Source organism: Molothrus ater, chromosome 6, assembly GCF_012460135.2.
Source record: "Molothrus ater isolate BHLD 08-10-18 breed brown headed cowbird chromosome 6, BPBGC_Mater_1.1, whole genome shotgun sequence".
Classification (NCBI taxonomy): domain Eukaryota; kingdom Metazoa; phylum Chordata; class Aves; order Passeriformes; family Icteridae; genus Molothrus; species Molothrus ater.
Window position 1 is genome coordinate 5710392 of NC_050483.2, and position 15878 is coordinate 5726269.

At 42.6% G+C, this 15878-nt stretch overlaps 1 protein-coding gene across 1 annotated transcript; it reads right to left on the bottom strand.

Annotated features, from left to right (window-relative positions):
- Positions 1-952: 952 nt before the first annotated feature.
- On the bottom strand, positions 953-7221 carry ARL14EP (ADP ribosylation factor like GTPase 14 effector protein). The gene is made up of 4 exons (XM_036384970.1): positions 7115-7221; positions 4426-4924; positions 3447-3574; positions 953-2437 (listed from the first exon to the last, which is right to left on the bottom strand). Exons 2-4 carry the CDS (start codon positions 4846-4848, stop codon positions 2209-2211), a joined length of 780 nt encoding a protein of 259 aa, XP_036240863.1. The 5' UTR covers positions 4849-4924; positions 7115-7221; the 3' UTR covers positions 953-2208.
- Between the last annotated feature and the right edge of the window lie 8657 nt (positions 7222-15878).

A 15878-nucleotide genomic window follows, 5' to 3' on the forward strand; every position in this document is an offset into this window, starting at 1 on the left:
TTAATAGCAAAAGGAAAGCTTTAATACAGCCACTGAGGTACACCTGGATTTTGGATTTTGTGGAAAGTAGTTGTTTTCTTTGGCTCTATTAAAATAATGTCATGTTTAACAGGCTTAATTGTGAGTAATTCTGGCAGATAGGGAAGGACATCTGCTTCCCCACACATGCCCTCACTTTAAAGGATGACAAAATAGTTTGTGTGGTCTTTATAAGAACAGCAAAAAGAGAAATTCATGCTGTAAGCAGGTTAAATCTAGCGAAGTTTGACTTGCAACAATGTCTTTTAAGAGGAAAATGGTTGTGAGGCATGTGGAACTGTATAAAAACATGCTAATGAACTTAAGGACACACTACAGCCTAGGCATGTTAGGAAATGCAGCTAAATGGAAATGTCATAAATATGTTAGGAGGACATGGCAACAGCCAACACCAAAATACCATTTTTTTTTACCAGAAAAAAGCCCAAACCCTAAGTGTCCTCAGGGACAGTAGTCATTATTTGCATTGTTAGGAAATGAGTGTTTTATTTGGGAAAGCAATCACCTGCTAGTGCAACTGTAAAATGAGAGGTTGAATGTACTAACTTTGCACAGACTTCATGGAGGTGCAGAAATGCAGTTCTAATCATGAGATGCTCTAGGCACCTTAAGTAGTTGTTAGTTAAGTAGTGAATCCAAAATCTGGCTGTGGACCTGAAGGGGTTACACTCATCACCCACATGGAAGCCTGTTAAGTTTATTAACAGTGGGTACTGCCAACTCTGGTCTAATTAAAAAAAATAATAAAAGTATGTCAATGACACAACCCAACCACTTTTCCCCTCTCACTCTCCTGGAAGTTACCTGTTTATATTTTCACCTGACTGAAAAGATTGCTTAAGAGATGAAACAATGAGAGACATCCACTGCAACAGCTGCCAATGCTCTGACATAAAAAAAAAAAAGAGTCTGATTTATTTTTAGAACAGATTTAATAAAAATGTAGCATCTCAGTGCTTATACTCCAGCAGGACCAGCATCTGTCAGCATAACTCAAAGCATAACTTTGGATTTTGGCAGGGCAACATTCAGGACGCTTACCAGAACAGAAAAAGAGCTGCTGAGCACATTGTGAGGTTTTACAACTTTACCAAGTAAGTCTGCAAGAACTTAACAGTATTATTGAAAAAATGCAACCCAGCAAACCAAATCACCAAAGGATAGGAAATTTATACAAAACACAACAAAAATACAAAGAATAAAAATGTTACTAAGACTTAATTTACAAAATCTTTTCAATAAACCTTCTTATAGTGTAAAAGTTTAATATTACGAGGACAGATAATGTATCAACTGAAGATCCTTTCCATTCATCTGGGTTCTTTTGGTAACAGTCTAGATAATCTTGGTTTGGAAAGAGACACTCAAACTCATTTCAACTGCCTATAAACTTTAAAAATCAGTAAAAAGACAGAAAAACAGGGAGAGGGCTGTTGAAGTACTGGTTCAGTCCAATTACAGACTGGTAACAGAGCAAAATTGTTTTAATTTTGTTCTACAGAAATCAACAAAGTAAGAAGTAATACTTTAATACAGTGCCTTGACAGGTTAATTTCAATATTTTAATATGAATTCATATCCTTATGAATTCATAAGGATAACTTGACCTCAAATCCCAGTAACTGGGATGAGACCTGAACACCTAAATGCTTTTGACTCCTTTTTAAGTGAACAGGATTGGATTTACCAGATGTAGCTTCAATACTCTATAGAAAATACAGTATTCACTATTAATACTAGAAAGAGAGCTCTATTAATACTGCATGTAAATTCATTGAGAATTTTCACATAAAACAGATTAAAACCCACGAGATCCTGACTCTGAGAAGGAGAAATGAGGGATACACAGAAGATGGTACATTCTACAGAGCAATGGATGAAAGAATAGCGAGTGGCTCAGGACAGATCACATTAGAATTCAGCACCTTGTAGTTGAATACAGCTGTTCAGTGAGATCCTACCTGCATGAGTAAGGAGCCTGACTGCAGTGCAAACACAGCAGTATGGTTATGTCCATAACCACACTGAAAACGACTGTGAAAGTGGGCGCATTCATCCCGTGGGTCCTGACCAGTCCCAACAGATGACAGTCAACCAAACCCTGCATGTGCTGTGTTTACCCAGAGCATGGCCCATCCCCTCAGGATGGAGCAATGGCCAGGATGGCCCCTAGCCCACGTGCTTGTTCCTGATGATCTCCCCTCCCTCGATCTCGATCTGCTCGTAGAGCCACTTGCGGTCGCAGCGGCACTCGGTGCCGCACTTGTTGGAGCCGCACTTGGGGCAGGCGTAGAAGCAGCCCAGGCAATCCTCGTCCAGGCAGTCACACAGGTCCATCCCGCTGTACAGCAGCAGCCCCTGGCTGTCATACACCTTGCTCTTGGCTGGAATCACTTGCCTGTGCAATCAAAAACAAACAGGTATTTTTTCCGTGTTAAAATCCCCTTATTGTTTTGATGCTAAGTTGCTGAGATTGTTTTAGGCCGGAAGGAAAAAAGGAACTTCCTGGAAAGAAGTTTTTCTTTTGTCTTTTGCATGTGTTTTTTCACAGAGGTGTGTACAGCCTTCTAGTGGCTAAAAGCTTTGCATCACTTCTGTGAATGCTTCCCATGCAAAACCAGGACAGGAGGGGAGTTTGCTTTCTTCAGGTGCTCACTTTAACACTGTCAATCTCAAAGATACCTTACTGTGTTTGGTAATGTTTGTCAGCCCTAATTGTATCTCCAAAAAATTGTATCTCCATTCTGTGCCCCAAATAAGCAGGAGAAACAGAGGGAGAGGGAAGGATGTGTAGTTGGTGAGCAGCACATTTAGTGTCTGTTTCTGTCTGGTACATTTACACTTAATGTGATACAACACACTAATGTGATTATTTCTTGTATATTTTGACAAATGGAATTTTTTTTTCTATTTTTCGATTTTTTTTTAATCAGTCACATTAGAAGGTTGTAACTTGTTATCCAGTATTATCCAATTTGGATATTAACTTTGTTTTTCAAAAGGAAGGTAAGGTCCTAACTTGCATGCTTTTGTTTACCCAGTGTAACTACTTAGTTTACAGAAAGATGATGACCAATATTTTAAGTGTAGCCTACTTGATCTTACTGTATTCAAATTTATCTTATTATCAGAATTTTAGTTTATTTATGTATTAATAGCTACATCTGTGGTCTGTGTAGTATTGTGCTTCACAAACACCTTTTTGTGTTTGCCTGAAATATGAACTGTAAGCTAACGTTTTATCTTCTCTTTTATTTCTCTCAGGAATGAGAGGGTCTTGAACATCCCTAAAACCAAGAACCCAATCCATACACACACAAACATCCACATAGCTAATGTAACAGGCTGACCATCGAGGCTATTTTAGTTTCAAATGAAAGTTCATGTAAACAGAGCTAACAAATTACCTGTCTGAATTAAACACTGAGATTTTTGTTTGCCTTCTTTTTTCCCTTTTACTGGTCTCTGGAGTGAATTCAGTCTGTCGTCCTGGGTTAGCAAACTGGAGAGACTTTAAAGCCTTAGCTGTACGCCCCTAAAGGAAGAGAAAATGTCACTTCATTAGAAATACAAAGCTTAAGAAAATATCTAGTCAAGGATATTGTAATAACTTAGATGAATTCTTGACCTATGATTCTATGATTTCCCAGGAGGAACAACTTAAAATCTTTATGCTGGAGAACTATACCTGTCTCTGACCCCAGCAACACAAGCTTTGTAGTGGCAGTTTTAATCAACGCTTTCAAATCATCCTCCTCATCGCACTGACACATAATTGAAAAATACAGCAGGGGAAGGAACAGCTCCTAGGGTGCAACTCCTCTTTGCTCAGGGTGCAGATTCCCTGTGCACAGCCTGAACACTGCAGCCAGCAAGGCACCAGCCACATTCCCAGCTCAGCACCCGTTCATCAGTGTCCCTGACCAAATGCCACGGCCTTCACAGCCCAGACACCACAACAGCAGTACACTTAATGCACCTCGATGCAGGCTCATTTCATAACGAGCTGCAGCAGAAAATGCCTTCTTTTCCTTTTTAACTGAAGAGACACCTTTAGAAGCACCTTTTGCAGTGCTCAGTTTCAAGCACGGGAGTTTGTTGTTTGCAAGGCTTGAATAACAGCTTAAATATCAGCAGCAGTCTGGCATTCATATGAATTTATAAGTAGACAAAATTTTTCAAAACTTAGAGGCTGTATTATTTAATTAGAGAAGAAGATTTTAAGGTTCTCCAAACAAAGGTTTAATACAGTAAACCCCTGTGCATCTAAAAGACTACATCCTTTCTTATTTCTAGGTGAGAAAAATTCAGTTTATGTGGTAGTTCTATGAAGTGTAATAGCTTGCAGAGCTCAGAGGGGATGGGAAAACTGATCCATATACATACATCTGGATCCAGCCTTCTCCTCTGTCGCTCCTCAGGTTCCACATCCACCCTTCCATTGATGATCTGCATACACTTGGGACAAAGCTTCCAACCAGGAACAAACTGCCTTCCAAACTTGGCGCTCAGGAAAGCTGCGTCGTCCAAGTCAATCGCTCGCAAGTTTTTCTTTGACAGTTTCCTGTGGATGTTAAAGGGATCACAGCAGGATTTTTGCAAGTCTTCAAACCTCTCAATGTAAATTTTGGCGTGGTGGAAGCAGATTGTGTTGTTGTCTGACAGGGTTATCCCAGTCCTCAGCTGCAGCAGCAGGAGGTCAGATGAAGAGATATCTTGTTTGGTTTTCAAGCCAGTGTGACGGGTGTAATAGATCTTGTGGCACTCGCTGGTAGCCTGGAGCTGAACTCCAACTGAACAAGGATCCATCTTGCTTTATCAGAACAACTCATTTATTTTGCCCAAAAGAAATCTTTGAAGCCTTTAGGTTTCTGTGAAGATCACCCTAGAGAAAGCATTAAAATCAATCAGATTTGCAGTGCAAACTTTTCTCCACAAGCCTGACATACTGGATTTAAGTAATTTAAAAACAGGTAAAGAAAATATAGCCTTCCAGTCCAGATAAAACTAAAATTTATTCTGGAACTAAACCATGCATTTTATATTCCTTTCAGAGGCTTTTTTTTTGGCTAAAGTAAGTACCTATTCAAAATGTTTAGTGGCATGACTGTCTCAAAAGCAATCTGGGAGCAATGTGGATGAATTGTTCACACAGATCTGGTCATTGGTTTCCCTGGGGACCCCCACTCTTGGGACAATCCCTGCTAGCCAAGACGCAGCTGCCCCCAGAAAGGGACTGCTGATGGCTACACAATTCATCTAAGCAGTTTTCAAGGGGTGAAAAAAGCTGCAGAAGGTGGGCTGGCTGGTGTCAGTCAGCAATTCCCATCCAGCAGCACTTTCCTGTATGTTCTTCCCACATGCATCAGGTGCAGGTAAACACCCTGGATCAACCTGAGCCTTTCCAAGAGCCAGGCTGGGCTATGCACCAAGACTGGCAGTTCCAGATGTGTGCATTTCTGGGGTCACGTGGCTTTTGTGTGCAGCCCTCTGTTGAGCAGTTATTTCACAGTTAGACACTAACACCAAATTAAATTACCAAATGCCAAGTGAGCCACTACAGACTGATGTTGGAACCCTGGTTGCTGAGAATTTCAGACTTTCTGTGCTGGCAGACACTGACCCCCTGGAGAACACTGCATTTGACCTCAGGCTGTGGAGAAGGCTTCCAAAATGGAATGACAGAACTGGGATTGTGGGTGTGGAGTTTGAATAGAAGTGTGTAATATCACAGGGTTGAAAATGTAGAGTTTAAGGTTTCAGAATATAGTAATATAAATAAAGCAAGATGGAGGTTATAAGGTGGAGGCTGGTCCTTCTCCTTCACCTTCTTTTCCATGGGTTTGGGTGGTTTTGTGTAATTGGATAAAAAAGTCCACACTGTGGGCACGGGTGATTGGTTATTGGGTTAAAAGTAACAATAATTTAGGTGTCACATCCTGCTTGTTGCTAGCCAGGTGCTGGCCCTAACACACCAGAGCCTGAGCCCATCTTGCACTATTTTCCACCACAATGTAAAACCCAAACTTCTACCAAAAGAAAGGAATCACTTGCTCTCAAATCCTCCAAGAACCTTAATTACAATGGGTGTAGTTTAATTGGGATGCTTATGTTCACCTACACCCTGTTCTGCAAAGGCAAAACCCAGAAAACTGGAAAAGCAGTGTACTGGTTGTGTCTGGGAGAGAGTCAAATTTTTCACAGCAGCTGGTGTGTGAATGATTTTTTAATCTTTTTATAAGACCACCTATCAAACTTCACCATCTTAGTGAACCAGCTCTAATGACAATCTTTAATTATCAGTTGCACAAAGTTTGTGTTTCAAGCCAAGGTAACTGGAGCTGTTAATGACCAGAGTTCACTGCAGCCGAGTTAACATTTGAAGAGCAATTCAGGCAATACCAAGTAACTTTACTCAAAGAAGTTTGTTACATCCAGCCTGCTTCAAGTGCTAATGTGCATTTTAGACTGATTCCTGCTGTGGAAGATGGGGTTCGTGTGCGTGTGACTGAAACACACCATGCCAATATACAAGTGATAGTCTGAATTTTCAACGTGGATTTTAAGTCAGGACTCTTGGAAGATGTTCTTATTGAGAAACTCAATTTGTCTTCTAAGGAAAAAAACCCGAAACCAAATAATTATTACAATGTGTGGTATCTGTACTATGCTATGTGATATTCGCTATGTGATATTAAACTGCACAAAAGCACAACAAGTCTGTCACCTCGCTTTGTTCAAAGGACAGCACTGCTGATGGACCACGGGGAACTCATCCATTAATCCACAGCAATTCCTGGTGGAAGCTGCAGCGTTCCTCCTCCGCCTGGGAGGAGCACACGGCTGCTTTTGCTGTGAGTTCTCCTTGGCGGAAAGAGGAAAGCGCTGGAAACCCCAACCCCCGGGGTTTGTGTGTGCGATGTAACCCAGCGCTCCCCGCACACCCGAGCTCCCTGAGGGGCGGCAGGCGAAGGACGAGGCCGCCCCACGCCGGCCTGGCAACGTCCAGGGAAAGGAAGGGCCGGCCCTTCTGCTCTCTCCGGGCCGCCCCGCTCCCTGCCCGCCGTGCCGGTACCTGCCCGCTGTGTGTCCCGCCGTGTGGGCCCTGTCCCGCTCCGGCCGTTGGCTCCGTCCCTCCGCGCTGCCCGGCGGGTGGCGGCCATCAACGGCGCCTCGCCACAGAGCCCGGGGCGGCCGGAGCGGCGCTTCCGGCGGGCGGGCGGCCACAGCGACACCTGGCGGCGCGGAGGGGCGGCCCCGGCCTGAGGGGCCCCGTGATTCCCGGTGTTTGTTTGTTTCCCGGTGTTTATTTCCCGGTGTTTATTTCCCGGTGTTTATTTCCCGGTGTTTCCCGGGGCCGGTGCTGAGCGAACGCCCCCGGCACGGCCGGTGAGCGGAGGGCCGCGGCCCGCTGCAGGCTCCGCCGGGCTGCAGAGCGGCGGCGGCGGCGGGGCTGAGGGAGACCGGCACTGAGCGGGGCCGGGGCCGTGCCGGGGCTCGGGAGTTGCATGTGCTGTCTCGGGAATGCCCCGTGCTGTCCCGGGTGTCACCTGTGCTATCCCGGGGTTCTCTATGCTATCCTGGGAATGCCCCGTGCTATCCCGGGAGTGCCCCGTGTTATCTCGGGAACGCCCCGTGCTATCCCGGGAGTGCCCTGTGCTATCCAGGAGTGCCCTCTGCTGTCCCGGCAATGCTCTCTGCTGTCCCGGGAGTGCCTTCTGCTGTCCTGGCAATGCCCTGTGCTATTCCAGGATACCCCGTGCTATCCCGGCAATGACCTCTGTTGTCCTGGGAATGCTCTGTGCTATCCCGGGAATGCCCTGTGCTATTCCCGCAATGCCCTCTGCTGTCCTGGGAATGCTCTGTGCCCTCCTGGGAATGCACTGTGCTATCCAGGAGTGCCCTCTGCTGTCCTGGGAATGCCCTCTGCTGTCCCAGGTGTCACCTCTGCTGTCCTGGGAATGCTCTGTGCCCTCCTGGGAATGCCCTGTGCTATCCAGGAGTGCCCTCTGCTGTCCTGGGAATGCCCTCTGCTGTCCCGGGATACCCTCTGCTGTCCCAGGTGTCACCTGTGCTATCCCGGGATACCCTGTGCTTCCCCCAGGTCCCTCAGCCTCTCTTTCTCATGTCACCCCAACCCCAAAATCGGTTCTTACCAAAGCTGTTCTTTGTTCTAAATAAATAAATAAATAAATAAATAAATAAATAAATAAAACCAAACCCCCTCAAATCTGTCTCTTCATTCAGGGGAAAAGATCCAACACGCGGTTTGGGTCACCAGAACGTCTCTCAAAAGTCTGTCACTCCTTTTTGGTCACCAGAATGTCCCTCAAAACTCTGTCACTGTTTTTTGGTCACCAGAACGTCCCTCAAAAGTCTGTCATGCTTTTTTGGTCACCAGAACGTCCCTCAAAAGTTACTCTTTTTGGTTGGTTGGGTTTGGGTTTTTTGGTTGGTTGGCTTTTTAAAATAAATTCTGCTGTGTGTACAAGAGGTGCCTCGGTGGTGTGGTGATCCTGAAGGTCTCTTCCATCCTTCAGGACAATAACGGATTTATCAGGGAGGAGATAGGAAAATTTGACCTGCCTTCATTTGGTCCACGTCTAAATAGTGACAGCACAGCCTGATTATTATTGGAGTTTTTAGTTTTTAGAACAAAGTTAGTTCTAGATTTCAAAGAAAAAACAGAACACAGTTGCCCTGGTAAATGGCTTAAATTTAAAATGTTTCAAATTATGATGGTACTAGTGATATCTAAAATAAAGCCTCATATTACCTCTTAATGCCCATCCAAAGGTTTTGTTGGTTTAACTAAATAATTGCTTTCCAACAGATCTCCAGTGGGTGTTAATGGTGAGGAACCCGATTCTTAGGGCAAATACAGAAAGGCATGGTAAGAACCTAAAAAAAGAATTTTAGTGAGCCATAGGAACTGGTGTAAGCACCAGAACAGTGAATTCCATGGGGTTTCACAGCTGTGCTGACACTTAGTTCTAAAGAAATCATTTGGGACTGAGATGAGGCAGCAGTTTGGGTAATAGAAGCTCAGCTTTATTTACCCATAAATATTTGGGTGTAGTGCTAGGTGCTCTCTTGAGACCTAGCAGTAGGTTTTTATCACTCTGGTATATTTTTGCTATGTTTTTATGTATTAGGAAATTAATTACTGAAGCCAGCTGGGCACATGGAGTAGAAACATCACAAAAGACCCAAAGCAGCAAAGTGGTTTTTCTTTGTTTTTTTTTTCTTTTTTAAAGTCTATTATTTACAGTAGCCTTTGTCAGTACTAGGAAAGAGATTAGGGAGAGGGTATTTTCATCTAGAAATATGACACTGAAATTGCCTTTAGAATGCAAGACTCTAAATCAGGATACCTTTTTACCCAACCTTTTGAACAGTGTTGAAGAATTGGTAGGATTGTGGTCTGAAATAATTAAAAACCTGTGGAGAAATTATTTTATCCCTGCTTCAAGAGATACCCAGGGTTCTAAAGCATGGGAATGTGAAGCTTTAATATGTGAGAATAACATCATGTAGGTTGTGCCATTTGCTGTTTCTCCATCTGACCACTAAAGAAAACCGTTGTAAATTCCATATATTAAATCATGCAGTGAGTCAGCAGTGACAGAGAGACTGTGAAGTGCTATCATTCAAGAAAGCCTCAGTGAGGCTGCTTCTGCTGACTTGTGTGGCTTGGGATGAAATATGTGGAGTTAATGGAGGGGAATAATTCATGAGGGGAGATGTTTGAGCTACAGGTTGTGACATCAATTTGTGTTACATAAATATAGGAAGGGCAGTGAGGTGTGTTCACTTTTTCACTGTTAGTGTCAATATGTGAGGCTGACTGCGTGGGGCTGCTTCCAGGTTATTTGGGAATTAACAAATCTGCCAGCCATGCTAGACTGGTGTTGGTTGATCACATTAGCTGTCCTCTGTGTAAATGGAATGGTGCTTTAATGAGGCAGAGCTTTGGGATTTAAAGGATTCTCAATAAGGATGAAGGGGAACTGGAACTGGGTGTGGTAGAAATATTCTCATATTCTGGTGATACTGGCACACAGTTTGCGGTGATTGGGGGCTGCAGCTGAGCCTGATCCCTAATTGGCTCCACCTGTGAAAAGCAGGTGAGTAGTATTAAAGGTGAGGAGCCAGGGAGCCCCAGGGTGCTGAGCAATCACACAGGTGCAGGGCATGAGGGGTATAAAAGGCTGAAGAACAAGAGGAGTAGGTATTTGCAACCTTCTGAGGTGGTGTGGTGCTGTTCTGCAGGGGCTGAAACTCTCTGCACTTGGCTGGTGGCGCTCTGTGGGTCGTGGCTGTCTCAGCTGTGGCAGGTGGGAATTTAAATTTGTTTCTCTGCCAGTGCAGGTTGGCTCCATTTGCCATTTTCACTCATAAGGGTATCTGAAAAGTGTCAAAGCTCATGCTGCAAAGGGATGTGTATTGCAAGGTAAATTTTGATGGATTTTTGGTTGAGCAGTAGCACAAGTCCTGCTCTCTGCAGTTTGTGTCTGCTCACTAAGTCAGTGATTTGTGTGTCCCTCTATTCCCTCATGTGCAAAAACTGCATAAAGCAGTATTGACGTACATCATCACTTAAAAATTGCTGGTTTTCCATTGCCTTGATTTCCAGAGCTTAAAGCAGTGACAGATTTGTTGCTGTCTGCCAAAAGCTTTGTGGTAGACTCAGAAGAAAGCCATGAGTAACTGTATTCAATATAGTATGAACTCCAGGTAGTTCACTTCAAATTTCAAAGGTTATCAAGCAAAAATTTTTCACATGTCTGTCATTTGACCATTGTTCAGCATTATTTTAAGATCTTATACTTCATTTAAAAAACCTCCCAGAGATTCTGTTCACCTCTATGATATGCAGTTAGTCTGGTCTAGAAATCAGCAGAATAGTGGAAAGTGTCAGATTTAATTTCTTTTTCAGTCTAAGCAAGTTGGAGGATGCTGTTAAATTGGTTTTTCATTAAAATGAAACAGGCTAAGATATTCCACTAGTATTTTTTAAGCTTTAGTGTCAAATGGAAATAAAATGTCAATTTTATTTTATTTGGCATATTTGGGAAAAAACAACCTGAATGTAATTGTGGTTATACATTTTTGCTAACAGCAGGGATCCTCTTACTGTTCTTCAAGGCAAACATCTCTGTCTAGCTCGTACAAAATGTGCTGGAACACCAAGCAGGCATAGATGTTGGCTGCTTTGAGTTTCTCTATGATTTTCTTATAACGTATTGTCATCTACTCTTTCAGAAACATGAAGTCAGAGATACAGAGAGCAATTGCTGCAGGGAAAAAGGCAGAAAAAAGATGATAGTTTTGGTAGGGACCATTCAGACATAAATGGAAAAAGGGAAATGAAATAGCCTATGTGAGTTTTCCTTGTAGATAAAGTGGATGCCGGGTGCTGTATTTTATCTAAAAGTTACCAAGTAATGTCACAAACAGAGCTGTTTATTTCACACCAGATCTTTAAGTCATGGAAAACCTGGGTAACACCATAAAACGCGTTTTAAAAGATCTTAAAATTACCTTGGTGTATTTTGTAGCATGCTAATAAGTTTTATTTTGTTAGCTATGGGTAAACTGGCATGCATGTAGTGTCTTAAATTGCTCTCTGGCCTAGTTGTTCTGTTTTATTTTTTTAAATTTTCATTTGGAAATTTAATAAAGACTTCTGATTATTTAATTTCACATTTACATTTTGGCACACAACTGTTGAATATGTTTCATATTATGTGGAGTTTTTGGGGTATCTCAAAATAATAGAAATTCTGTCAGGCTGAAAAAACCTAAAATCCCCCTCAACACTTGGAGTGTTGCTGTCTCACGAAGAGAATCCTCTGCTTTCCTGGCATTGACCTTGGGATGCCTCTTTGGGAATCTTCTGCCCTTTCCAGGCTGATTTCGTGACTGTCCCTATAAATTTATAGCCTGGAACGTTCTCTGCTTGGTGAGATCTTTGTGTTGAGGAGAATTTTGGCTGCTGCTTCCAGCCTGCTCCTCTTGTCTGAGCAGCATCACCCTGCTGCTATCCTGTGTTCCCTGCTTTGGGGCTGGAGGGAATGTGCTCAGAAACTTGGATTTGGTGCAGCCACCCTGTGCCAGTTTGGGACACAAACCCAATGTTTGGGGGTTTCTTTTACCCATCTCCAAAGGTATTCAGTTTATTTGTGATTAAAAAAGCAGGGACATTACTGAAAGCAATCTCATTCAGCCTCCTTCTAGTCACTTCCAGAGCATCCAATCCTTGCACAGCCCTCAGACGGTCAATGGTTACTCACTGGTTACAGGTTAGGGTGCTTGAGGAATTTAGGGTTTGTCCTTTCCTAAGAAAAGTGTCCTCTCCATGCTTGGCTTGATGGCAAATGAAGGTTGTTAATCTGACAGCTGGTGAAGAATTGAGGAATTGAAAAGGGCAACCTCCTTTTTTTTTTTTTTTTTTTTGACTTGGTGCATGCTGAATCATTTGTCTGGGTGTTACTTCTCCCCAGTGCACCCTGATGTCCCAGGGAGCCAAGAGATCATGAATAAATGATCTGTGAGTGGGCTTTATGTCAGTGTGAGTGTGGGTTTCTGGATTACACAGCACTCCGGGAAGCCTTCCACGGCTTTTTCCTGTTAAATAGTAGGGCTTGATACATGGTTACTCAGCATTTCTTTGATGCTGTTGGCTTTCAATTAAGGCTGCCTTGATGGAGCACCAAAGCTGAGGAGAAGAAAGGAACAGATCAGCATTTAGGTCAAGAATTGTCAGTTCTGTGGCTGCCAGCAGCCAGTGCAAAGCACTCTAGTTAAGCCCTAATTTTGGGAAACCCATCCAGCAAAATAACTATTTAATAATAATAGTGGAAAACGAAAGGAATCTAAAACTAGCAGTGATTGATTATTAGCCATTTTTTGGAAACTCTTGTGTATGATGTTGTCTGTAGAGGGAGAAATTTTCCTGTGATATTTTTATTCAAGGCAAACATTTACTCTGTTGACATGGCTGTACTGGCATAGCACTGCTACTATGGGTAGCTGATGCATACCATATTAAAAAAAGGATATTTTCCAGGGCAAATCACGTCTATCTTAACAATCACCAGTTGGTTATCTCCTTGAGAAGGTCCTCAGCAATATTACTTAGAGAAGTTGAATGTCTTGCTGAAATCCTGGAGCAGGCCAGTAGCAAAGTAACAGCACCTCACAAGCCTCAGTGTGGACTTGTGATCTCCTGTGCAATGTTTTGTTGCTGCACAATTCACATGGGACACATGTTTTAGGATGTTTTACTGCAAGAGGATGTTGGCTTGCTAAGTTTTCTATTCCTGACTCATGGGTTCTACCACGTTTCCCCAGTTCCACTCATGGAGCAGCAAGTCCTGAGATGTTTGAGGCAGGGAATGTCAGAAACTGCCTCTGACATTTGATTATGAAGTTGCACATATTCTTGTCTTGATATTAAAATGGTCACTGCAGCTGGGTGTATGCACAAACCAAACAAGAAATGTTTCTGTGAGCTTGGCTTTTTTTTTTCAGTCCTCTTCTGCTGCAAGGGTTGGGCTCTGCAAGAAATTCTGTGACTGTTCTGCAGTGCTCTGCTCCGTGACTCACTGTACATCAAAATTTTCTGTCAGCTGTAGCTATGGGAATTACCATGGTTCCTTGAAATCCTTTTAGAAATAAGACAGTTATCCTGTGAAACCTTTACTGAAATAAAGTTTATTTATATCTTTTCTGGTTTTACTTTTGAGAGTGATTTTTTTTTTTTCTCAAGGCATGGGAGGCAGTTACATTGTCCATCAGTTTTATGGCCTTCTGACAAATCACTGACCTAAAACCACACTGTTTGCCCCCTGATTTCATGCCTCATTAGGTATTTGGAGAGAAAATGCTCCATTTCTCTGCAATTGATAGGCCTGTTAGCAGCTTCCAGCAGCTACTGTGAATAGTCCCGGTCTAATCCTAGCGGTTTTTGACTTGCAGAAATGAATGTAAACCCATTACATACTGCATTAGGCTGTGCTTTTTAAAAGTGTTCAGAAAATGAGATTTGGGTTGCTTTATCCTCTGTCATTGTTTTGAAAGTTAAACAGGGAAAGACTGGCAAATGATGGAAGGAAAATCAAGTGTTTATCACTCCCTGGGAAAACCCCAGTAAAACCTGTTTGGCCTGACCCACTTTGTGGGTGTACTTTGGGTACCAAAGCCAAACCAAGGCTAGTGCTTATTATGCTTGAACCAAGCAATATATGAGTCAGGCTACAATTTATCTAGTGTTGGACGGTGTATTAGGAGTTACAGCAAGTTTTCTTGATAGATTTTATTGAATCCAAGTAACATAGGAGGACTCCTCAGCTTCCAGAGGAAATGAATGTAAGTTAATATCAGCAGGTGTGCAGACAAAAGAAAGTGTAACTAATGCTAAAGAGGATCTAGAAAAAGTTTTAGTTTTGACAGTAATTGTAAGCTTCGGTTTTTCAAATTAAGAATTTTCATCTTCTGCCTTTATTGAAAGCTGAGATGCAGGAAAGGTGATACCGTGCAACACACAATTAACATTTCTTTGTGGAGGCAGTGACATTGAGACTTGTTGTTTCTCTGGGTTTTAATGCCATTCCAATGCCAGCATGGTGGCTGATGTCCTGTCTGTCCTCTGAGTGTGTCCCCAAAGTGTTGAGGGGAGGCTCCATGTGTTTGTCCAGTGCCAGGAGCAGCTGGAGCCTGCTCCAGGCTCAGCAGTGAGCTGCTTTGAGAGCCCAGGGTGCTTTATATTCTATGTCTGAGCACCCTCTAGAATTTCTTCAAACAGCTTCTTGAGGCAGCTCATTCTATCAGCTGGCTTTACTCCTTCATGTCATAACGTTCTTCCCTTTCCAGCCAGCCTCAAATGTTCTTTTTTAAGTTTTTCCCTGGCTAAGTTGAGTACCAGCTTCACCTTAATGACATGCTCTCATTTTATCTGTAATGGTTTTCCTATGTCTGTCTCTGAGGCAGTCACAGCTTAGTAGTCTGCTGGTTTGATTCAGACATAATTCCACATTTCCCCAGTAATATTTCTGATATAAGCATTCCTTGTCCTCTAAGAAGTCTTTGTTGTATGATATGTCAAAGGTTTTGTTTCTTGTGTTAGTAATGTGAATTTGCTATGATCTAGAACCACTCTTACAGTGGAAAAATAAATTATTTGTTGTTTAAATAAATTTTTGTTTGGAAAGCCCATAGATTTCCTGAGCTTTATAGTTAGCAAATTGTTGGGAGTTTTTGCTTCTCTTTCTTGCTTTGGAGCAGCTCGGTGTAATTCTCAGATAATTAAATTGCTTTTTCAGTACCAAATTTTCGTTTTCAGGGCACTGTGTTGATTCTCCGTTCATGCAGGACAATCAGTGTTGCTGTGTGACTGAGAATAGGATATACTTTTATTTCTTTTAGTCAGTAGCAAGATATTTGATCTTTTTTTTTCTTGTGGTTGAGACTTTTTAAAAATTGCTTGAGATGGTTTTGTAGTTGCTGAGCCATCCAGCCTCCTCCAAATCTGCTCCTGTTAGGAGGCCTCACAGGCTTTTGCACAGCTGATAAAATGTGCTCAGTGGTGACGGAAATCCCAGAGAAATCATTGTTTCACCATGTGGGGTTAATTTTGGTTCTGAGATTTTCTTCAAGCGATTCCCAAGTGCCAAGAACAGTTCTGTTATTGGGGGTGGTACCGTTTTATCCAGATGCTCATTCCTTGGCAGGAACAAAAAGATTCCCATTATCTGCTTATCCAGCTGGTGTCTAGACATGGGGACATGATTTCAGGTTTCCAGTTGTAAGACAATTGCTAACTGTTTGAACATACC